At 43.0% G+C, this 25,080-nt stretch overlaps 1 protein-coding gene across 3 annotated transcripts in view; it reads right to left on the bottom strand.

Moving 5' to 3' along the window:
- MYO1E (myosin IE) overlaps positions 1-25,080 on the bottom strand; it is a 214,992-nt gene that overhangs the window by 40,473 nt on the left and 149,439 nt on the right. For all 3 annotated transcript variants that reach the window (XM_004010559.5, XM_060417853.1, XM_042252380.2), the window contains 9 exons: positions 24,776-24,856; positions 24,397-24,483; positions 22,040-22,126; positions 20,744-20,911; positions 19,697-19,782; positions 16,938-17,019; positions 11,684-11,790; positions 7,630-7,728; positions 658-802 (listed from right to left, as the gene is read on the bottom strand). In XM_004010559.5, the coding sequence (XP_004010608.1) occupies positions 658-802; positions 7,630-7,728; positions 11,684-11,790; positions 16,938-17,019; positions 19,697-19,782; positions 20,744-20,911; positions 22,040-22,126; positions 24,397-24,483; positions 24,776-24,856 (942 nt within the window). The remainder of the gene's footprint in view (positions 1-657; positions 803-7,629; positions 7,729-11,683; positions 11,791-16,937; positions 17,020-19,696; positions 19,783-20,743; positions 20,912-22,039; positions 22,127-24,396; positions 24,484-24,775; positions 24,857-25,080) is intronic.

Raw genomic sequence — 25,080 nt, 5'->3', positions numbered from 1 at the left:
AGATTAAGAAGTTCCACTAAATTAATCTGTGGAAGTCTGATAAGTTTGTAAATTGTAAAACCTTTGTGTTTTGAGTTCCTTACTGGTAAATATCTGTATCCTTTAAGACTGGAGATTTCGCCTTCTATCTGTTGGTCTCCTCAAAGTCCTTTCTGGGCTTCCTCACGGCCTTCAAAGTACAGTCCTGGGAATTCTCACTCCCAGGCTCTGCTCCGCCTTTGGGTGACATGCTTTCTTTGGTGTCAGCCAGGTGAGGATGTAGGTTAACCCAAGCCTCCTTTCTGGGCAAAGAAGTACCTATTAGCTGAGACACTACTGGACACTAAAAATAACTGCTGGGCACCTCCTCTGAGCCACTTTCCTCCTGAAGCTCTGAGTACACAGAGGCTCATAAACAGACCCCGACCTCAAGGCAATGACCACCTAGAATGGGAGAGATAAAGAAAGCTCTTGTGATGATAGTTTTGTATCCAAGCTGAGGACTCCAAAGGTGCTAGGGTGTGGGGCATGAACCACACAGACTCGGAGTAGCGGAAAGCCTTCTTTGAGGAACTGACATTTAAGACATGAAGCACAGGAGAAGTAAAGAAACCAGCCTCGCTGTGTGGAGGGGGCTGAGGGGGGCCGCAGGGAGAGGCGTGGCCGGAGAAAACTCACAGACTCGGGGGCTTTGATGAACACTTTGCTCTTCCCTAGCTGGAACTGGTCACTGTCCATGTTGACGGACTGCAGCAAGTGCAGGACGCCTTGTTTCTCATCCCCCTTCCATGAGGGCCAGGTGGCTTTTGTCAGGATGGCATACCTGTGAGGAAAACAGGGAGAGAAGGATCAGGCTTGGCCTGGACGCCCCCCAAAGGCAGCCGGTGCTGCTGGAGTCCTAGCCATCCCCTCGCCTCCCTTCCGAGGCTCAGGCGTAGACCTTGACAACTGCAAAAACCCACTGGGTCTGGTATGCCCATTTCAGAGCCGCCACCTACTCTTTCCTTCTCCAACTGTTTCCATGCTAACGCCCTGGAGAAAATCTGCTTTTCCTTTCTACCACTGTCTAAAAATAGCATCACTGAAGGTCACCAACGACACTCTTCTGGCAAAATCAAATGGTCTTTTCTCAACACTGATTTCCCCTGACTTCTTGGGAGCACTTAACAGTCAACGTGAAGAGTTTTATGGAGCTCCCCATAAGCAGCTGTTGTGATTACGATGGATCGGCTTTCACCTGTGGAGCTCTCTGCATCCTGAGTCAGGAGGCCCTGGTGACTGGTCCTCAGCTTTCTCCAGTCTCATCTCTGCTTTCTCTGGCTCACCCCACTCCTGGGAGGATGGCCTCCTCTTCCTGCACACAGTCCCTCTTCAGAGGCTTCGCCCGTGCTATTTTCTCTGGCAGATGTGCTGGTCTCCAAACCCCTCAGAGGGCTGGCTCCTACCCAGCGGTTGGGGTGTAGCGGGGAGGGTCTGGACTTCAACGACGCTTCCATAGAAACCTTTTTGGACGACCCACGCAAAAACTGTCCCCTTTGCTATTTTCTCTCATAGAAAATAATATTTTGCCTTCAGAGTATATATCAATTTGTAATGATAGTCATGTCTGTACCTATTCGGGTAATTTATGCCACCCCCATGGGGATAGAAGCTCCACGAAGGGATGTCATATCTGTGGGGCTCACCCCACACATCTGGCACCTGATACAATGCCAGGAACACGGCAGGAAAGAGTAACCTGTTGTAATTAAAGGGTGTTCTCTGCATCAGGTGTTGTTCTTGGTGCAGTAGATTCCTTTATCTCTATAGCAACCTCAGTCAGCTGGTTTTCCCATTTTGCAAAACAGGAAAGAGAGGAAAATAGAGAACTACCCAAGGCTACTGAGCTAGCAGACGTCAGAGCTGGGATTTGAACCCCAAGCTGTTTCTTTCATCACAGCAGTACATACAAGACATGGATTAGTATACGTGTAAACCTTTCCTTCACAGATGATACAGTCTACTACATATGTCTATGTTAGAAACATGATAATTACATAAGTGAAAGTGAAAGTTGTTCAGTTGTGTCCGACTCTTTGTGACCCCATGGACTATACAGTCCATGCAATTCTCCAGGCAAGAATACTGGAGTGGGTAGCCTTTCCCTTCTCCAGCAGATCTTCCTGACCCAGGAATTGAACCAGGGTCTCCTGCATTGCAGGCAGATTCTTTACCAACTGAGCTATGAGGGAAGCCCAATTATATAAGAGGCTAACCTAATAGGGGAGACAGAAGCCTATTACAGAATGTCAAATACAAAAGATACCAAAGACTCGAGGTGGAAGGAAGGGAGAGAAGGATGGCGGGAAGGAGGGGAAATTAGAGGACAGTATGGGTGAGGAACTGGAGGGTGTGTTCTAGGTGCAGGCACATCTGGAAGATGAACAATGAATGGGCCCAGGCCACTAAAGAAGCCCCCCTCCTCCTCTGTTCCCAGAAGCTACTACCAGGAGTAGACTCACTAACGGCATCAAAGGGAGAAGGGAACCTTGACAAGGAGAGTGGCTCTGCCTTCAGGATCCTGGGCTCTCTAAGAGGACACAACCAGGCACATCACGTGCACAGAGCCAGCTGGTTGGGACTAAGGGGATCTAGGGACCCTCTCTGCTCCTCCTAAATATCCATGTTCTGCCTGATAATATAAATTTCCTTGAGTAGCAAATCCTGCTGCTGCTGCTGCTGCTGCTAAGTCGCTTCAGTCGTGTCCGACTCTGTGCGACCCCATAGATGGCAGCCCACCAGGCTCCCCCGTCCCTGGGATTCTCCAGGCAAGAACACTGGAGTGGGTTGCCATTTCCTTCTCCAACGCATGAAAGTGAAAAGTGAAAGTCAAGTCGCTCAGTGATGTCCAACCCTTAGCAACCCCATGGACTACAGCCTAGCAGGCTCCTCCGTCCATGGGATTTTCCAGGCAAGAGTACTGGAGTGGGGTGCTATTGCCTTCTCCATATGGCTCTAGATCATAAAATTTCTCTGATTGATAGATTAATGTGAATTATCCTATTCACTAATTAGAGATAAAAAGCTTAAAAATGAAAATGTCTACCTGAAGCCACATAGTAGCCTGAGTACATTTCTTACATGGCATAATAAAGTCGGCTACACCAATTAAGCCTCATAGAAATGACTGACAGCAGAGATGCTACTGGGGGATCTCAGTGGTGAAGAAGTAGTAATGTGTCTGCAATCTAAAGGGAGGAGGGAGAAAGCTCATGCAGAGTATGGGTGCAAAGGGAAAGAGCAGACCAACAAGGTGACACGTTTCTTCTAAGAGTGCGATTTTGCTTGGCTTGATTTAATCCAATCAAAATGATAAACCAAAGTATTTTTATTGTGCAACTACAAATAGGTACCTCTGTGCAATTCACATCAATCCCCTATTAAAATAACACTGTATTTCTCTCTCTCTTGTTTTAATAGTACGGAACTTGGTTTCCAGAGACTTTGTCTTCTCCTTTTTCCTGACAAGACCTATAAGAGTTTGGGTCTGGGTAAGACATGGGAATTGCCTGTCCCTTTGACCATGGACCACTTGTGGTGGTTCCCTTTGCTTTTAGGAAGACTGGCAGCATTCTCCTCACTTCCTTTTGTACTTCACTGGAGAGACCAGAGCATAATTCTAGTACAGTGTTCTCTCACTATATAAGTACACCCAGTTCAGTCATGTTTCTCCAGGACATACTGGTGGGAATGGGTTCACAAGGCAATGGGATGCTGCCTAATAGGTGCCTATGACAATTTTGCAGAGATGAGCCTAATGACTTACACGCCTTTCATCAAGTGGTTTCAACTTAAGACCAATATTTCATCCCAGGGCCTTTGCACTGGCTATTGTCACTGCCTAGATTTCCCTTCCTTGCCCCTAGGCTGCAAGGCTCCTTTAAAATCTTTTTAAATGTATTTTTGGTTGTGCGAGGTCTTTGTTGCTGCTCACAAGTTTCTCTGGTTGCAGCAAGTAGCGGCTGCTCTCTAGGTATGGTGCGCAGGCTTCTCATTGTGGTGGCTTCTCTAGTCGGGGAACACGGGCTCTAGGGTGAACGGGCTTGTGTAGTTGCGGCACATGGGCTCCCAAGCATGAGCTCAGTAGCTGTAGCCCACAAGTTTAGTTGCTCTGAGGCATGTGGGATCTTCCTAAACTGGGGGTTGAATTTGTGTCCCCTGCACTGGCAGGTGGATTCTTAACCACTGCACCACCAGGGAAGTCCTGCAACGCTTCTTGTAATTGCCCAGATGACCAATCCAGTGGTTGCTCCCCAGAGGAAACACAGCCCAAACTTGTGACCTCCAGCTTCTGATACTTGGATTTAAGGATGTGTCTGACCCCCAAGGACACTAAAAAGTCCTGGGAGCCAACAGGACAGTCGCTACACTCTGTGCTTGAGATAATAAAGGTATAAACTGATTCAATTACTCACAGTGGATCACAGGATGAGAACGTGACTGTCAGACTCTGGACAAATCCTGTTACAATCCCAGACTCACACACCTTATGGAAAACAGCACTGTCTCTGGAAAAATATTCCTTGCCCACTGACAGATATATGGCCTTGTAGCCATTTTTGAGTAGGAGACTCAACACATACTTTATACTGAAAAACAAATTTTCTTTCTGAACTCTGTATTATCCTCCCAGTACTTTCAAATCAAAACAAAACAAAAAATATGACAACATCAAGAGTCTGCTTTGTGTAAGACAGGGAAGCCCGTCTGTCTGTTCTAAAAGGAAAAGCCCACAGCAGGAGTGCTGAGCAGGAAGGCATCTAAGGATAAAATCATTTCAGAAAAAGACGCTTGACACAAAGGGCATAACAGATACGCACTAAACGCTGACTCTGGAAGGCACACAAGAAAGTACCACTTGTGCAGCCATGCAGCTAGCCCGGTACCTGAGAGAGGTCCGGATATTAGATCCAGGTCATGTCACAGCTCATTTAAGGAGCTGCTGCAAACAAGTAACGCAGCCTGCTCAGGGCACCCCAGACAATCTGGCCGAGAGCATGGACTTCCTGCTCCCCACAGAGTGGCGGAGCTCACAGCACTGCCGATGGAAGTCAGGTTTGTCAGATTGTTTTTAAATAATATGGAAGGAAGGGATCGGTTTCTTAAAAGAAAAAAAAATTAAGGTAAAATTAAAAAAAAAAATCAGATCCATTTTCAATAGCAATGTCAATTAGAGAGAATCTGAAAATATCGAATAAAGAGTTTTTAAGCACAGGAACTTCCCTGGTGGCTCAGTGGTAAAGAATTTGCCTGCCAATGCAGGGGACACGGGTTCGATCCCTGCTCCAGGAAGATCCCACACGCTGCGGAGCACCCATGACCGTGTGACACAACTGCGGAGCCGGTGCGCTAGAGCTGGTGAGCCACGACTCCTGAGCCCGTGGGTTACCACCACCAAGGCCTGCACACCTGGATTCTGCGTTCTGCAAAACCACAACCGCTAGGAGAAGCCTGTGCACCACAGCAAAGCGTAGCCCCACTCTCTGTAACCAGAGAAAGCCTATGCAAGCAACAAAGACCCAGGGCAGCCGAAAATGGATTAATGTGAAAAAAGAACTTTACATAAAAAAGAAAAAGTTTTTTAAGTCTAGAAAAAATATTGAAGGAGAATAATACTAGAAACATTTTGGAATTGTTGAGGGCAAGCCTTTTGAAATTAAAGCAAGTCGGAGGAAATACTTCTTATTCACTATGTTCTGTATTTAACTTTCTTCCCTCTTAATTAAAAAAGGGTATTTTCAAAGAAATGCAGTTCTGCGAAGAACCTTAATGATAATCTAAGCCACGGTTCTCTCAACTGACTTTGTCTCCCCAGGCCACATGGGGCAATGTCTGGATAGTTTTGAGTGTCACAACTAGGGGAAAATAAGGGTGGGATGGAGGCATTGCTGGTACTACTGGCATCTAGTAGGTAGAAGCCAAGAAGGTTGCTAAACATCCTACAATGTCCAGGACAGCCTCACACAAGGACTCATCTAAACCAAAATGTCAATAGCTGAGGTTGAGAAATCCTGTCCTAAGCTAGTGCCGGCCATCTGTTTAAAGAAGAGCAAAGTCTTTCATAATTAACATCTCAGGTGTTGGTCAGCAAATGGATACTGCTACAGTGATGCAAGAGCACTCCAAATTTATTTTCTAATCTTCCTGAAGACTTCTTATCACATTGCTGTGTTTACGCTAGAGGTGTAGTGGGCCTTTTAATTCAGAGAGCCCTGATGGTGAATTTTATTCCTAGTTTAATCAGCCTCCAAAATCATCAGCAATCTTGAATGTGTGGGGAGAAAAATCAATGAAGTTTTACTGTACAGAATGATCCACCCTTTGGCCAAGCCTCTCCTGACCTTCCACATCAATGACCTTCCACAGATGATGACCCACACTGATAAGCGGTAGATTAGCCATCCCTATCTCCCAGCAGAAGAAACAACATCCTCAAAGGGAAAGCTACTCTATTAGAAATACTGGATCTCAAAGATGGCAATTAAGTTCTTCTCCTTCCTAAACCTCCTTGTCACATAAAATCTGAATTAAAAAATGTTCTTATATCCTGGTCCGTATCATATACCAGGAAGACATAATTATTTTCTGATTAAAACAGTAAATATGGCTTCCTTCTTTCATAAAGGAAATTAAATAAATGTAGAACATCAGTGAAACTCCACTAATTTAGAATCACTAGAGAAATTAGAACCATGTAGTATTTTAAGAACACTGCAATTTTATCCTTTTTAAAAACAACACAAAGTAAGAACAATTTAGCACAGATCTTGCCAAATGTACTTTAATAGAAATATAAAAATCAGTTTAACTTTATGTTTGGACAAAAAATTTGAGGTTAAATACCTTAAGCTATTAAATATTTTCCTGAAATTGTCTCCACACTACTAATTTGCTCAGTCAGTTAAATGTCAGTCTCTCCCCCTGTCACAATTACCATGAATTTCTGAACTGATGTATCACTCTAAACAGACAAAATATTTGATTTTACTTAAAATAAATGATGCTTTAAAATGATTTATTCACAATAAATGATGCTAAAAAGAATTGTTATAACTTAATACTAGAAAGACAAGTAATTTAAAAGTGATCAAAGGACTGGACAGACATTTCTCTAACGGCTAATAAGCACATGGAAAGATACTCAGCAATATCTTCCATTAGGGAAGTACAAATCAAAACCACAGTGAGAAACTACTTCATACCAACCGGGATGGCTAGAACCAAAAAGCTGGATAATAACAAATGTTGGCAAGGATGCACATAAACTGGAACCCTCAAACACTGTTGGTGGGGATGTTAAACGGTGCAGCCGCTTGTAAAACATAGAGCAGTTCATCAAAAGGGTTAAACATAAAGACCATTTGATCTGGCAATGCCAGAAATAAAAACATATGCCTACATAAAAATGTGTATGTGAGCACTGATAGACACATTATTTGTTATTCATAAGAGCCAAATGTGATGTCTATCACAGTATTGTTGGATGTACAACTCTATGAATATATTAAAAGCCACTAAATTGTATACTTCAAATGAGTGAATTGTATGATATGGGAATTATATCTCAATAAGCCTGTTTAAAACATAAGAGTCCCAAGTCACCAGTCTTACCTCTGCAGGAATTTTTGAAAGACACGCCGATAGGCGTAACCAGCTCTCCTCACTCGAATGTTCTCTTTGAGGCCCAGGTATTCTACTTGATGCTTTACCCTATAAAGGAGAGAGGGAGCCAGGATGGGACTGGATAATCTTTTCACCCTATTCTCCTACCCACTATACCCACAAACTCGCAATTCCACATTTCAGGGAGGCATATTAAAAAAGATTATAAATTATAATAATCTGAGTCTGAGCTGGCCCTCAGGTTATACAATATTCACACATATCTGGTAAACCAAAGGGGTAGAAACCTGAGTCAGGAAAATAATTTTCCTTTTTTCCCATCCTCCAAATCCCAAACTCACCATCGACCTTTTTTTCTCCATTAAGGAAATTACACATGATGCTGTCAGTTACAGATATCTGCTCATTTTAAGTCTTTTACACAAATACTAGCTACACCCCAAGCTTTGAAGCAGGGAATGCATCACCCATTGATTCAAGAAGAAATGTTCGTTCCTCATGAATCACATGGAAAACAATGCATCTTGCGTGAAAGCATTGCTCCATTCATTACAACTTTCATCATTAGGAAATTTTTGTCAACTGGACAACTGGTTCAAAGTATTAATCTTCTGTTATGTTTAAAATTCCATGTTTTTTACATATTCCTGGAGCACCATCACTCCTCAGTAAACATCAGCCAGGCTGGCAATACCTGTTGTTCTCCTGAGTAAGCCGTCTCCTCCTTTCAGAAGGAGTCCTCTTTCAAGACCGTCCTCAGCCATTAACCCAAGAAGGTTAGGGCCAGAGAACTCCACCAGGGCAGTAATTCAGAATCCAGGGCAGGCAGTTTGCCCAAAGCCAAATGAAGACACATTTCCAACAGGAAAAGAAAAATAAACTACACGCCATAAACTTGTGGAATGAGTAACCCTGTCTGCCGAGAACTTCAATTGACCGTGTGATCCCTGACAATGAAGCACACTGCCCTTCCACGGACCCTGACGTTTCATGCTCACAGATGAAGTGAAACCAGGCGTGCTCAGTAGCTCAGTCCTGTCCAACTCTTTTAGACCCCAGAGATCACAGCCCACGAGGTTCCTCTGTCCATGGGACTTTTCTGGGCAAGGAAACTCAAGTGGGTTGCCATTTCCTCTTCAGGGGATCTTCCCGACCCAAGGATCAAACCGCATCTCCCATGTCTCCTGCAATGCAGGCAGATTCTTTACCACTGAACCACCGGGAAAGCCCCAGAGCGAAACCATCTGTCACAGTAAACCTGAACCAAGACATGAGGGCGGATCCCAGGATGCCATCCTACTGGAAACACAAATCAACATTTGACAAAGGAACACCTTAGTCTTTGTAACACCAGTTTACAAGAGTGTATGTTAGGAAGGTCGTCACTGAAATTCAAATAAGGGATGTGATGTAAAAAAAAAGAAAAAGCAAGCTAGGGGGGGCACCATTGGGGGAAAGTCTATGAAAATTTACTGAATAAAATGTACCACTGTCTTCATTTCTCTAGTCTTTGATATTCCAATGACTCGGTTTGGATTTTGAGAAGGTGGCATCATGATCGAGGAACTTCCAACCAGCAGCTACTGCAAGCTATCTGCATTAGAGAGCCTGCCAGCAGAGCGGAATACGTGGGGCAGGGAGGAGCGTGTCAGGGAGGTGGTGCATGTGCGGATGAGTGAGCTGTTTTCAGTCATGGTTATGTTTGCTGGGAAGGGAAGCTGGAGTGAGTCTGAAGTAGGGGGAGGGTGGGCTCCAGCACTTCTTAGCAATCCTCTGCTTTCTAGACTCTTGTAATTTATTTCTGAGGCTGCTGATGACACCACCCTTCTACCCGGTGTGTGTGTGCATGAGATGTGAGTGTGGGTGAGCGAGCATAGGAGTGAGGAAGAGACGGGCAGAGGCAGGATGACAGACACAGGGGAACAGATCTGGGGGTGTTCATTCTGTCTGGCCGAAGGAGTCCCTCTCTGGCCTGACCTTCTTATTTAAAGAGGAAGGGACTGAGGACTCAGGAGATGAAGTGTTTCACTCAAACTAGTTGGTGACAGACCAGCACAGGATACAGTTCTTCCAAATCCTAGGCTAGAACTTAGCTCTAGATCAGCCGTTCTCCAAATATGAGGCCCAGACCATCATCACTAGCATCATCTGGGGGCTTGTTAAGAATGCACACCCCCAGGCCCCACCCCAGCCTCAATGACCCAGAAACTCTGGGACTGGGGCCCTGTCATAAGCCTTCCAGAGGATATTCTGATGCATACTCAAGTTTGAGAACTAGCGTCAGAAGGCAAAACCCCTCAGACATTTTCCACCTGTTATCCTCTTGACATCAAAGGAAAAAGTGTGTAACACAGTTCAGAAAAGCAGAGGGCAATTTAAGCACATCCAGAGGAATGACCAAGAAGGAGCGAGCTTGGATTCCACATCCAGCACCTTCAAAGGAATGGCTGGAGTGGCTAAGTAATGAGTTCATGGAAGAGAAGATCCCAGATAAAACGTGGCAACTGCCTTGAACTAGCAGAAGAGCCATCACACAGAAGAGCCCCAAGAATGGTTCTTATGGCCGAATAGAGTAAAACCGACTTAGAGAAGGGCTGCAGTGCCAGCTGGTGGCAAGAGGCATCCAAAGGTGAGCTGATGACCCAGGAGGAATGGGTTTCCCATCAGAGCATGAATGTCATTTACAGATAATATCGTGAGAGTCTTAGATTATTTTAAACCGAAAAATTCGAGTAATTCTATAAAAAAGATGTTTTAGGAATCCGCATTTATTGATGAGATTTTTCAGAATATTGTGAGATAACCAAACAGAAGGCTGCCACATCCCAGCAGCACCTTAAGGTGAGAAAAACAGTCTTAGGCTGCACCACAAAGTGTGAGAATACCAAGAAGGATTTGCAGACAGCAAGTGCTTGCACCTGGGAGTTTTCCTTCCTATTTATCTTTTCCTCCCTGGAAATGATCAAGCATTGTCTGTCTGCTGTGGGCTGGAAAGGGTCTTGCGGAGGAGATGGGAAATGAACCCTCCAGGCCCCTCGGGGGAGGTGATGAGCAGCTAGGAATTTTCATCCTGGTCTTCCCTTTGGAGTTTAACCTTGACTAAGTCACTTGATACCTAGAAGAGTCTATGTTTTTTCCAAGAGAGAAAAGAAAATAGGAAAAAAGACAGGCATTCCGGCATGAATTCTAGTATGAACAGGAACACCAGTATGCTCAAGTCCATCTCATCTGGTGACAGTGGTAGGACTTCTCTCTCTAGTCCAAGTCACTCACAGGGTCCCCTTCAGCCCTGCTTCCCGTGTTCCTATGGACAGGAGGAATTTCCCCAGCTGGATGCAAAACCTATATTCTCCAGTCATCATCTTAACATTTTCCTACTCAATCATCCCCCTTGTATCCTGCAGAGGCCACATCCCTAAATGGCAGGTGTAGGAGGAATGTGACGTAGGACTCCTCGGAAGCCAGGGAGGATATGGCTCACTGCTTACACGCCACACATCTCCCTTGGGCTGGTTCCCTCCTAGAGTCACGCTGCTCATCAGCACTGGGTTTGGGGGATTACAGAGCCTACAGCCCCTCTGCCCACATAAGCAACTAAACGACAGATCGTTTTTTAACTAGCTCTGCAGAACCCCACCTGCAACCCTGAGCTCAGCATTCCAGGCCACATCCTGTGGGTGCTGATGAGGAGCCGAGTGCACTAAGAATGTCTACACAGGGCCGAAACTAATCTGAAAACCATCCTGACTCTGTTGTGCTGAGGTTTGCTTTCTTTTTTCCATTTGCCCCCGGACTAGCCAAGATCAACATTATAAATCGCTAATTCTGAACTGAAGGGCAGAGCCAACATTTCAGGAAAAAACAAGGAGGGGAAAATGATATATACATAGGCTTCTTCCTGAAGTTAAGACACGAAGACATAAAACACATCTGAAGATGACTGAAACTGCTCCTGCCTGGAGGAGAGGCCGGATGGCCTGACTTGAGCAGTGGGAAAACAGGCTGAGGCTGCCCTTGACCTCCACCTGTGCCTTTGCCATACCTGCTTTCCTCCCAGTCTTTGGGCTTCTTGGTTTCGTTGGGTTTGATGCAGCGAATGTAGTGAGGTGTACATTTCATCAGGGTGCTCACGAGGTCATTGGCTTGTTTCTGGAAAGGAAGAATAACATCATTTAGAAACATGGAATGTGCTCTAAAGTAGATCAGCTTTCGAAGGAGACTTGTGTGCAAATGTACAGCTAGAAATTCATCCTCATGAAGGTTTGTTCATTAGATTTAACTCAGGGATACTATACTTTCTCAAAGCTCCACTGACTGTTACAGTGATCTGAACACTCACAAGTGCATTTGAAACTAAATTTTTGACAACAATGAGGCCTTTTTAGTATGGTTAATAAAATAAAAGCAAAAAAGAATCCCCTGAACCCAGTATATCCAGACACATAATTTTTAAGAGAAATAAGAAAGCATGCTAATTATTAACAGCTTTAGTTAATTTCATATCAACTGAGGGCTTTTGAAAATAACATTTTTCTTATAAACTCTGGAGGGAGAGGTAGGGCACAAATTATCTGCAAGAATAAATCATTAGAACCCCCTGTACTCTTTCCAGGCAATCCAAGCAATGAAGAATCATCTTAATAAAATGATGGAAAGTCACAACTAAAAGGTGGGAGACACATAACAACTTCAGAATTCATAAACCTTTATTACGCCATTTCATTCATCTTCTTCCTCAGCACATCTTTTTACAGACTTGCTGACCTGGAGCCCTTTTAGCGTAGCAGGAAACTTACTCCTTCACAAACTAAAATGTTCGATGTAAAATCATTCCTCACTACCTGCACACTGGGCACCCACAACGGAACTGGGTTCAAGCAGAAAAAGCCACATAAATAGGGTTAAAATTGCTCATGACATATTTCAAATCATGAGTATCTCAAATGAAAAACACATCAGAGCCCACATCAGCATTTCCATCCCCACAGCTGAGCACACCCCGTGGATCCAAGAACAGGGCACCCATAAACTCTCATTCCAAGCAAATCAGTGTGAAGAGAGAAAACCTCTAAAAGAAAATAGAGGATCTCTAAAGCCAGAAAACCATTACCAAGTCAGCAGAAGAGACTTGCCTGCAGCAGACAACCCTCTTTCAGTTAGGACTTTTCTATTTTCAAGGGTTTGGGAAATCCGAAACCCTTGAGAAAAACTCCAGTGTATTCGAAGCAAAAGTTCTCTATTTAGATATGCAGAATATGGCATTATTTGCAATGCTTGGAATTCAGAGCAAAGGTGCAGAGGCTATATGAGCAAAGCAAAGCTCCATGATAAAAATGTAAATTGACTTATCTTCCCTGTTGATGAGAGAGTGCATCCTTTTTTTAATCCCAAACTCTTATTTTTAAGAATAACTTGGCACACTATTTAGTCCTAAGCACTTAAGAGCATCTCTTTTCAACCTAGCAAGTTGAAAACACAGGGGCAAGTTTGACTTAAGTTTATATGCCACTTGACACAGTTCTTTCCAGCTCAAAATAGTAATGTACTGAAAATGCTTCACCCTGCGGATCCAAGAACGGCCACACACAAACTCTCATTTGCAGACACATGGATTTTCTTATTTATGACTCACGATTATCATTCCCATATTTTAGATGAGGAAATGGGGCCTTAAATAAAGTACTGCTCGAGATGACACAATTTAGTAAGCAACAGCAGTGAGGCTTGAACCCAAGTCTGTGAGCTAGCAAGTTTTTTCCCTAACCACAATGCCTTCCTCCTTCCTAAGGAAGATAATGAATAATTTATTGTAATACCAAAAGGAATTAACTGGGAGGACTAGGATTAGACAGAAGCCTTTAGATTGTGGGATAATTAATTTGAGCAAATAAGAATTTATCTTAACCATCACAATTATCCTGTACTTAGCTATGGGTCAACTGTAGATGTCCCCAGAGGTGGTAGGGAAGCCACAGTTTGAATTTACTCTGACTCCAGACAAGAAGAGCCCATGACTTAGAACAGAAAGCTTCCAAAGCTACTTGCTGAGCAGAAGTGGCCATCAAGATATGCAGACCAAACAGTAAGCAAAGGTGACACTCCTTAGGGGGACAGCTCCTCCTTCTACCCTCCACACAGACTGTTAGCAGGTCTGAACTAGGATCCTGGCTCTGCTCTTTGCAAGCTGTCTGACAAGTCACTAAATTTCTTTGGACCACGGTTGCCCATCTGTAAACTAAGCAGAACTGGAATACTTCTACTGCCTCAATCTGCAGGTTGGAATGGATGTTCAATGTCTCTCGGTCCAATTACCTCATGGCACTTGCGTCTCCTGTCACTCTGCTCCTTTAGTGGCCAGGCCCACTTAGATAAAGCTGCCAGCCCAGTCTACTTTGCCGACTCTGAGTTTCATTCTATCTCCCAATAGCATCAACCTTTGGCTCTAATTTCAAAACTGGTCCCTTTAGCCATGACAACGTAGAATTTAGGAAAGCCTCAACAATCACATGTTATTAAACGAAGAATACGCTTTACAAAGATAGTGGAAGTTCTCACCAAATATTCTATAAATTAAATTCTACAGAACTCTCTCACATTTTAAAGAATTAGAATACATAAAATATCCAATATTAAAACTACCCTGAACACTAATTTTTCTTCTGAGGAACGCAGGATCCCTTTAAACACTTATACCTCAGAGATATTAAGATGATATGTAGCTACTGTATATAAAATAACCAACAAGGACCTCCAGTATAGCACAGGGAACTATACTCAATATTTTGTCATGATCTATAAAGGAAAAGAACCTAAAAAAGTTGTACATATATAGGTATTACAATCATTTTGCTGTACATCTGAAACTAATACAACATTGTACATCAACTATACTTCAATAAAAATTTTTTTTTTTTTAAAGATGACGCTTAGCATCTGCAAAATACTGAGGATATGAAAGATGTAAGAGATTGGGCCAGAGCTATGCAACTCTAAGAGGTGACTTATGAGACATAAAACAGGGAGACCCACTCTTATGTGGAGGCAGAACATCAGACAGCCAGAGCCACATGGTTCACCAAGAAGGGACCATTGGAAGTGAGAATATGTAAAGTCCAGTCTCCCTAAACAAGCTTGCTGACTCCCCCAACCATAGCAGTCTGGGACATTCTGAGTATGCCTGGAAGGGGGCAATGTTGAGCATTCAACTAGATAAGAATAAGAAGGAGGCAAAGGGTTCAAGCCTTCCAAGAAGGAGAAAAATGCCCCTGCCCCCGCCCTCCTTTTTATAGGAAATAAGCTGGACTGAGAATCCAGACCACTTGAAAGTGAGTCACTGCAGCCCTGATGATCTGGGGATATGAATGTGTGACAGTCTTGTGACCAGAGTTTCCAGCCTAAAGCGAATCCTCTTCCAGGACCCAGAAGTGACGGCGTGAGTCAGAGCCAAGCACAGAGGTCAACATCTGGGGCTTCATGAGAACTGCACCTTCTCTCTGCCCCAGGGAACTCCATCCAAACTCCGTCCCAGGACATTATGTCTCCAGTTCCTTGACCAGGATTGTCCTTCATCCCCTAGTGGACTCTATCCTCTAACTCAAGACCCAGCTTGCATCTGACTTCCTCCACAAAACCTGAGGCGCCTCTGGATGGGATTGCCCTATTGCTGTGACATTACAGCGTTTGTGTCCTCAGAGGCTAGGGATACAGGCTTCCATTTTCCTGAACTGTTCAGAGAAGACAAAGCCAGTGAGTAGAACAGACAAGAACCACCACCGTATGCATGCGGCTGGGGTTACCGAGAAGGGGGAGAAGGGCAGGTAGGATCTGGTTGTACAGCTGGTGGGGGGAGGACAGTCCAGGTGGGGAGTCAGCACAGGGCCATCGAGTGTCCACTGAGAATTATCTAGAGATAGCAGCACGGGAGAGAAGGAGGGGACAGATGGAGGATACGTAACGTGAGAGCATATGCTTTCTTGTTTCTTCTGTTTCAGGCAGTGTGTGCCTTAGATGGATTATGAAATTAATTACCACGGTATCCCCCCTGAGATCAGGTACTAAAATCTCTACCTTACAGAGAAGGCAAAAGAAGCACTGAGAATTTAGGTAATTTTCTGGCAATCATGTAGTGAGAGATTTGAACACTAATGATGAACCCCAGGACCCTACTGTTAATCACTTGATGATCCCATTGATTATAAAGACAGGGTGGTATTTAATTGGTATGATTCTTTAAAAAAGCATTTTTAATATGCACACTACTATATGTAAAACAGATAATCAACAAGGGTCTACTGTATAGCACAGGGAACTCTACTCAATACTCTGCAATAACCTATATGGGATAAGCATAGCTGAATCACCTTGCTGTACACCTGAAATTAAAACAACACTGTAAATCAACTATACCCTAATATAAAATAAAAATTTAAAATAAATATATAATTTTAAAAGTGTTTTCATCTGGTATAATTAAAAAAGAAAAAGTTTACTGTCTGGTTTAAAAACCAGTCAGTAAAAACATGATGGAGTATGTTCAACACAACCTTTAAATTCAGAGTGTTGTTAGGGACAATTTTATCACACAAGGCCTCTGATAATTCAGTGCACACCCCATGAGAGGCTTCCAAGAAACACTAAGAGAACTTCCCTGGTTGTCCAGTGATTAAGACTCCAAGATCCCAATGCATGGGGCATGGGTTTGATCCTTAGTCTGGCAATTAAGATCATGCACACTGCAAGGCACAGCCAAAAAAAAAAAGAACAAAAGATACACTAAGAATTCCTTTGATTCTGAGATACTGTGGGGCCAAGATGCCTGTAATTCACAAAAAGAAGGGCCCGCAAGGTCCAGTGAGGAAGGTACATAAACTCCCCTTAAAAGGCTCAGTAGAATTTCAGGTACGTATAAAGTACTAGGCGGAGTTTTGGGGTATAGTCTGGAAAACTGTCATCAAAATCCAAAATATGGCTCTAGATCATAAAATTTCTCTGATAGATTAATGTGAATTCTCCTAGATTCAGCACAAAGCCATTTCCTCTTAGAAAGTAGCTGATTATCATCTGCTGGCTATTAAGCTACGAGGTACTTAATATCCCTTTGGGGTTTTAGTACAGCCAAGTCAAATCCAGCTAGCATCCTGTAAGCCTTTCTCGAGCAGCAACATCACTTCTGGCCATCTTCTGTAACCAATCTGTTGCATCTCACTGACCTCGGCCTGGCCCAGGGGTATGGTTCCCGAGTCCCAGAAAATCCTACCTCTTACAGGAATCCATAAATTTCCCAAAATAGAACAAACCTTTATTTTGCTTCCGGCAGTAGTTGGGCGCCCTTTCTTGTCAGCTTGCAGATTTTCCGGAAATAAAGACTTTATAAAAGGTCTGGGGGAAAAAAGAGACAGAATGGATTAACAATTAGCAAGTACCTCGGGGGCTGGAACACCTTCTTCCATAGAGAAGTGAGAGTCATCCAGAAGCACAGAACCTTGACTACAGAATGGCCACCTGACTCAAAGCACAGGCCATCAAGACTTAGGAAAATAAAGCAGTGGACAAGAGGAACACTGAGAAAGAATTCTAAGACAGAAACATCTTGGAAAATAAAGTTGGAAAAATAAAATTTTAAACTCTGCCTTTCATGTTTCCCCACCCACTATTATTGAGACACACCTTGGCAGCAGGACACAACAGAGGGGGCTGAGTGTGAATTTGCTGAGTTAAGTAAGATAGGCCGTAGCAGGAGGATGTGTGTGAACTGTCCAGATTCAATGCAGATTCTGCTTTGCTCGAAAGCAGGGTTTCTCAGCCTTGGTGCTAAGGATACTTGGAATTGGATAATTCTGTGTTGGGAACCCAGGGGTGGGGTGAGGGGTGTGCTTTACACATTTTGGGATGTTTCACAGTATCAGCGGCCTTTGCCCACTAGATGCCAATAGGCCACTCTTTCTATCATCCCTTCCCTCGAGCAAAAGACCCTGATGAACTGTGCTTTTGAGTATGAGCAATTTTAAGTGAAGCTAATTCACTAATGCTTTGCTGGCTGAATGTGTCTTCATTAGGAAGTGTCACTGGGCTGCATCTGTTGATATGCCTGCCTCAAAGGGCACGGGGCAAGGACAATGTCTTAGTCACTGCAGTGCGCCCAGTGTTTGGAGCATGACCTCTACCCTGAACACAGTAGGCGCTCAATAAATACTCGCTGACTGACTCATGGAATGAACGTGATCCATGTAAACTCCTCCCAAGTGACTTACTCGTAGCAGTAATAGAGCTAGTGGCTCAGTCGTGTCCGACTCTTTGTGACCCGTGGACTGTAGCCCACCAGGCTCCTCCGTCCATGGGATTCTCCAGGCAAAAATACTGGAGTGGGCTGCCACTTCCTTCTCCAGGGGATCTTCCTGACCCAGGGACTGAACCCAGGTCTCCTGTATTGCATGCAGATTCTTTACCATCTAAGCCACCAGGGAAGCCCAAGTGACTTACTGGGCATCATGAATTTTCCAGGAAGTCTCCCCAGCAATAATCTACTTTTAACCTCACCAGACACAATTATAGATTTTTACAGCACATGTGTTTTCTAAACAATAGACCATGTCTACACGACACAAGTTTTAGATGGAAGCATCAATAGCTCTTGAAGTTGGCAGTAATTTTAATAATTTAAAAAAATCTCTGAAAGCATGTCTGCACCTGATTATCATAAACCCCACAAGCCAGGACTTGCGGTTTATCTGACCTTTTAAGAGCAAATAGATTTTTATGTTTTATGTTTTGAATGAAGAAATCTCTGAAGTGAGGGGTGTGAGTGCCAAGGAAGTACAAGCCTGGGAAGATGCGGGCTGGGGAGGAGTGGAGGCTGGCGGGAGGGGTAGAGGATTAAACAGAGCAGAAATTTGAACTGTGGACCAAAAATGAAACTTGATTTTGCTTTCATAGAAGTCAGGCCCTTTCTAGAAAATAATCATGCTTGCAACTGTTGATTAAAGCAGTTAGTCCTGATATTATGATATCTGAAGTAAGAGACTAAAAGGACATTATTACTTGGAGGAAGCTCTAAAAGTTGTAAAAACTGGAAGACTGTGCAATATTGTATTTGCCTGGCATAGAGAGGCTTGATCATGAAAATGATGCCTGACATCCATTACCCAGGACCATGGGGACCTTTGCAGGCAACAGGGAAGGAAAGGACATGGCAAAGCTGGTCCTAAGTGCTCTAGCAGCTTGCAAGGGGGTGGGGGGGGGGCGGGGGCGGTGCGTGGTGTACCCACTGCTTCTATGACCATAGCTTAGTCAAGGTCTGGGGAGTTAAAATGGATCTCTGAGTGTCCTTCCCTGACTTCTTGAGCCATTTCTCAAGTGCTTCAGCAACTCAGGTTAACTTGGGTATAGCTAAGCCATTAGCATTTTTTAAAACTGAGTGACTGAGGGGAATTCTTAGGATGATATTCCAAGGGCAAAGTTTCACAGAACCAGACTATTCCACTCATAGATGACGTGGCTATCCCAACCCAATCCCAGGATAGGCACTTCTTCTAGATAAAACCATTGAACATGATGAAGTTGGAGACCCTGAAGGGCTTGCAGATGGCACTTAGAATGGGGGGTGGGACGTATTAAGGATAAGGGAGAGACTAAGATTGGGGGGATAACTATTTTAAGAAGTCAAATTGTCTAATGATAACTCAGACTTAACAGCACAAGGAAGCAAAATGCTGACATTTATTTTTATTTTATTTTGTTTATTTTTTTTTTTAATTTTAGTTTTTTATTTTTTAAATTTTAAAATCTTTAATTCTTACATGCATTCCCAAACATGAAAAAAATATTTATTTATTTGGCTTCACCAAGTTTTAGCTACAGCCTGAGGACTCTTAGTTGTGGCATGTGGGATCTAGTTCCCTGACCAGGGACTGAACCCAGGTCTCCTGAATTGGGGGCACCAAGTCTTAGCCACTGGACCACCAGGGAAGCCCAAAATGCTGACATTTAAACATCACAAGTTTGTCCTAATACTAAAAAATGATCAAACCCCTGTGTCAGATAAGGCAAACACACTTACTGCTCACTGCTTTGCATAAGCTCGATCAGATCCATAAAAAGCACATCACGGTTCCGCTCACAAAAGCCATCCATGTCATAGGATACCTTGCCAAGAATGGAAAGAAATCAAATTTTATCTTTTAAATATTTCATTGAACAAAACATCCAAGCCAGCATGGCTATCTTTCACAGAATATGCATATTTTCAGATGTAACAAATGCGCTTTCATCCTGATATGCCACATTAAGGCTGTGTATGTTCTACTTGCTAGATGACTTAGCTGGTGATGGCCTGGAGATGCTGACTGCATACACGATCCAAAAGACATCACCAGGCCCCCAGCTCTCACGATTACATAGTCCTTCTACAGATAGACAGGTGTGTAAATAATACACTGAATTCCTTCCCTAAATTTTAGCTAAGATGGAATAAAATGAAACTGAGCACACTAAACCACTGCAATGGGCCATGTCATCTGAGGCTTTTTGATTTCTCCCATGAATGGTGTTAGATCAATTTAGCTATAGCCTCATGCTCAACGATCCTCCCTGGTTAACAAGAGATTAATTGGGATGAAGAGTGAGACCAATGAATTTCCACAGTACTGTGAAGTCTCCAAATATCACGACCTCAGTTTACTTATCTGTGTATCACCAGCCTGGTAATGCAGTAACACAGAGTACTCACGCATTTTATAAGAACAAACCCCTGGTCCTTATTTATACTCCCAAGGAAGATGGGCAAGTAAAAAGATGCAGGCTTGCATAAGAGGCAAGACGAACACTCATTCCTTCAGCAGTTAATATATATGCTGATTCATGCTTATGTTATATAAGGGTGATTCGTGTTAAAAAACACGCAGCAGTGTATACTATCTTTTGTTTGTCTCTCCAAATATTTCATAAGCCCCATGTTGAATGAATGAAAGATGGGTCAATAAAACACAGCGAGGCAGATAAAACTATATGGACACTTCTCAGTTGCCTCATGAGAAAACAGATTGCAGGCCCAAAGGCTTAATACAGGTAACTTCCTTTTTGTTGAACCCCTGCTCCCTGGCCATACCTTCCCAGCATAATGGTGAATAATGAAGCCTTGGTTCCAGCTGTTGAAGTGCTCATGGTTCCCAATCTGCATCTGCAGTTTCTGGAGCAGTGTCTGGTCCGCCCCCTCACCCACTGCGTGCATCGTGGCACATACATCGTCCAGAATGCTCATGATTCCAGGAGGGTTCTGATGGGACCAAGAAAGCAAAGCCCCAGTTCACTGACTGTTCTAAAACATACCATGTTCATTAGGTCTTTCCTTAAGCAAGGAAACAGCTCCTGAGACTTAAGATACCATCTTGGAAGTCAGTCGTTCCCTTTGAAGAAGGATGCTATTAATAATCCCAAATGGGAGCCACCTCTTAGATCTAACGATGGAACAAAATCCATTTTCAAAAAGAAAACTTCAGCTTCCCAAGGTTCTATTCAAAGTCATACACAGAACGATCATTATCTGCTCACTCTTATTGTACTAGGTTGATTTTTAAAACTCTGAAGAAAACCATTTTTCTTTGACCCTAATTCATTTCCTAATGTTTGTTTTCAGCTTGTTACCCATATAGACATAGATTACACAGCTACATACTGGATACATTCTATCATATATCACTTTTTCTGCATAGCACTAGTTTATAAATAATCCTCCTGTTTTACACAGTCTTTGTACTTATTATTTTGATGGCTATATTTCCCTGCTTTTGTATGCTATAATTTATTTAAGGACTGAATTCTCTATGAATGTTTTCATCATTTCCAGTTTGGGACTTTACAGTACTGTACAGATGTGTCTATGCCCTTTTATTTTCTTTTGAATAATTTCTAGGGCTAAAGTCCTAGAAGTTGTATAAATGGTCTGGAAGGCAGGGTCAATTTTATGTCTCTTCATACACTATGCCATCAACATAAGTGATAACTGTGTCCTCTTAAAATTCAGTAATGACTTCCCTTCATAAATTGACAATGTGCTTATATACACATGTATATATTAACTGTAAGAATAAAACCCTGCTTTTACACATATACGTAGAAGCAAAATAAATGTAATTGCTAAAACTCTCTGCATCGAGGATTTCCCTGGTGGTCCAGTGGCTAAGACTCCGCACTCTCAATGCAGGGGCCTGGGTTCAATCCCTGGGAAGGGAGCTCGATCCCACATGCCACAACAAAGGCCAGGCACAGCCAAATAAGCAAACAAAAAAAACCTCTCTTCAGTCAGAGCTCTCACTCTCTCTATTCTAATACAATGACGGAGAGAACAAAAACTCTCTTAGTGTAAACCTGTCAACAGTGAAGAGACACACCAGGCCATACTTACAACTTTGTTTTCAATGAGGTCGCATACGACTTTGTTATTAAAGTAATCAATGGGTGTCCATCTAATGCCTTCTTGCACATACTCTTCCTGTAGGACAGAAAGCAGGAATTCTCATTGACTCAGTGAAGACCAGCTAGAGTTCAGCACAGATGGATATCACAGGCACATAAATCATCAGGGAAGAAAAACCTGGATCTCTTCCATAAAAACTAGCAATACTAATATTTTCTAAGAGGAACAGGAAAAGAGAATTTCATTGCTTGGTAATTTTTATGTTTGGTTAGAACCATATAAAATTGCTTCCATATAATTGTTTTTGACATACAAAGATGGCAATTAAAAATGGCTTAACCCATAGGTCCAGCTTTGAAATAATCTCTTTGAACTTCACAGAGAACAGAAGTACAGATTAGCATCTAGGTACTTAGAAGGAAGGCCCCTCATTCAGGTCAGCTGCTCATTAAACATGATGAACACCATCACATGCTCCTGGTTTTCCTCGTTCCTCACCAGTCCTGCTTTGTTAGCGTCCTTTGCTGGCTCTCCCCTCTACCCCCTGATCTTTATATGATGGGGGCTCAATCTCCCAGCCTTGTTTTCTCAACCTTATTCCCTAGGTAATTCCAATCAACTTGGTGGCTTAAGATAACACCTATAGGCTAATGACACCTGAAAGTGTTTCTTGAGTCTAGGCTGGCCCCCTGAGTTCCAGAGTCACATGTACGTCATATCCTGGGATTTCCACTCAGAGGGTAACAGGCCTCTCCTATCTACCACATTCAGCAGCGCTCTGGCCCTACATGCCTGTCTCCAGCCACCTGCTCTCCCCCTCATCTTACCGTTCAGTAAACAGTCTCCCCACTGGTCCTGTTACTCAAGCTGCAAAGCTAGGAATCATCTGCGACTCCTCTTTCCTCAGCTAATTATGTTGAGAGCAAGTCACACTGACTCATTCTGCAAAATATATACCAAATCTGACCCCCTCATTAGGGAATCATGTCCCCATCTCTGCTGCAGCCATCACTGTCCACGCCTCACCATTCTTGCTCAGTCTCCCTGGGAGTCTGGTTTTGAAACTTCCACTCTTGTTGGTCCTCCCCTGCCTCAGCCTGCCCTGTCTAAGTGCAAACAGTCAAAGCCAACTGGTCAAAAACAAATCAGATGGCATCACACTCTACTGAAAATCCTTCAATGGCTTCTCATCATACTTCCTCTGAACTCTTTACCATGCCCTACCAAGTTCCTCTGTGACCCAACCTTCTCCCATCTCAGTCTCCACCATGTCCACTCTTGGGGTTTGGCTCTAGCTACTCTGAGGAGTGGAAGAATTCCAGGGCAGAGTTTCCCAGGAAAACTATTGATCACTGGTGTTCCTGAGCAGACACATGAACACTTCCATGAATAAACATTCTTCAGACAGCCTCGGGTGTGTGCAGTGTGGGTTGAGTGTGTCCCCCAAGATTTTGTGTCCATCTAGAACCCTAAAATGTCCAGAAATAGGATATCTGGAGATATAATTAGCTAAGAATCTCATAAGGAAATTATTGTGGATTTAGGGTGACCCCTAATTCCAGAGACTGGTGTCTTTCTAAGAGAAGAGAGAATGAGATTTGGACACAGGGAGAAAATGGACACAAGAAGACACAGGCAGAGACTGAAGGCATGCTGCCCAAAGGCAAGGAATGCCAGGAGCACCTTGAGCTGCAAGAGGCAAGGAAGAATTTCCCCTATAGTCTCTGGAAGGAGTACTACCCTAACAACATCTTGATTTTGAATTCTGGCCTCCTGGACTGGGAGAGAAAAAAAATTCTATTGTGTTAAGCTATCTGGTTGGTGGTACCTTATTATAGCAATCTAAGAAATCAAAAAACAGTAGGCACCAGAATAAAAGGGAACTTGCACTGGACTTTCAGTAGGTAGTATAAACAAGGCAAGTAACCTCAAGTCAGAATTTAAATACCAGCTTTGTTAAAGACACATTTATTTTTATGTTAGATTGGGAGCAGAGCAAATCCGAGAAAACCAAGTTTTCCTTTGGAACACAGTATATGCCATAGGCGATTGGGGTTGGAATAGGTTTCCATTTGCACTTGGTCAATGAGTCATAGAGTAGTAAAAACAACCAGTCATAAGTCCAACTTCACAGCATCATTTACTTACAGAGAAAGAAAATGTAGCAGATGGTGTTTATACTTCAGACTAAAATGTCACAGTGGCATATGGTTTTTCTGCCTGACTCTATTAAGTACATTTTCTAATAAAAAAACTATAATCTGAACCTATTACCAAAAGAGAGACATCTATACCCTTCAAAACAAATCAGAAACAGAACAAGATGAAGGAAGAGGACTGCTCACCTGTTCTGCCTTTAATGTGAGTTCAATAAAAATCTGCTGTAATTTTTCATTAACAAAATTGATACAAAACTGCTCAAAGCCATTTTTCTGAAGAAAAGAAAAAGACAAAGTGTTACTTTTATGTACTTGTTTCTGCAAAATCATTTTAAAGTCACTTCTTGAGTGATTTAGTGAAAAGGCTTAACGGAAATGTTGGCGGCATCAGTAGAAACAGCATGGTTTATATTTAGGAGATACTAATTTAGTATAGGTACATGAAGAACTCAAAAAGGCAAAAGTGAGCCACAATGATATTTTTTTCATTGCCTAGAATTATTTCTTTCAAGCCAGGTAAAAAGCATTACCCTTCTTTGTCTTCAATTACTCAAGCTGGTCTTACCTGAAATATTTCAAAGCCATAGATGTCTAGGACGCCAATGTTGTATTCCTGGTGGTCCTTCTCCATTGCTTTGTTGATAGACTAGAAGAAAGTAACCAGCATGGTAATTAACTCCTCTCACATTCATATTAATAATGGGCATGCATGGGGATAAGAAAAGCAGATACTACTGCCTTTGGAAACAGAAGCAGACAAGAAGACAGATGAATTGCTCCTTAAAAAGGCCTCAGTGCAATGTCAAGTTTGTGGGAAAACCACCAGAATCTTTAAAAAAAAAAAAGTAGCATGGTAGAAAGATGAAAACC

Source organism: Ovis aries, chromosome 7 (assembly GCF_016772045.2).
Source record: "Ovis aries strain OAR_USU_Benz2616 breed Rambouillet chromosome 7, ARS-UI_Ramb_v3.0, whole genome shotgun sequence".
Lineage (NCBI taxonomy): Eukaryota > Metazoa > Chordata > Mammalia > Artiodactyla > Bovidae > Ovis > Ovis aries.
Note: the sequence above shows the minus strand (reverse complement) of the source record. Positions and strands in the feature narration are given on the sequence as shown.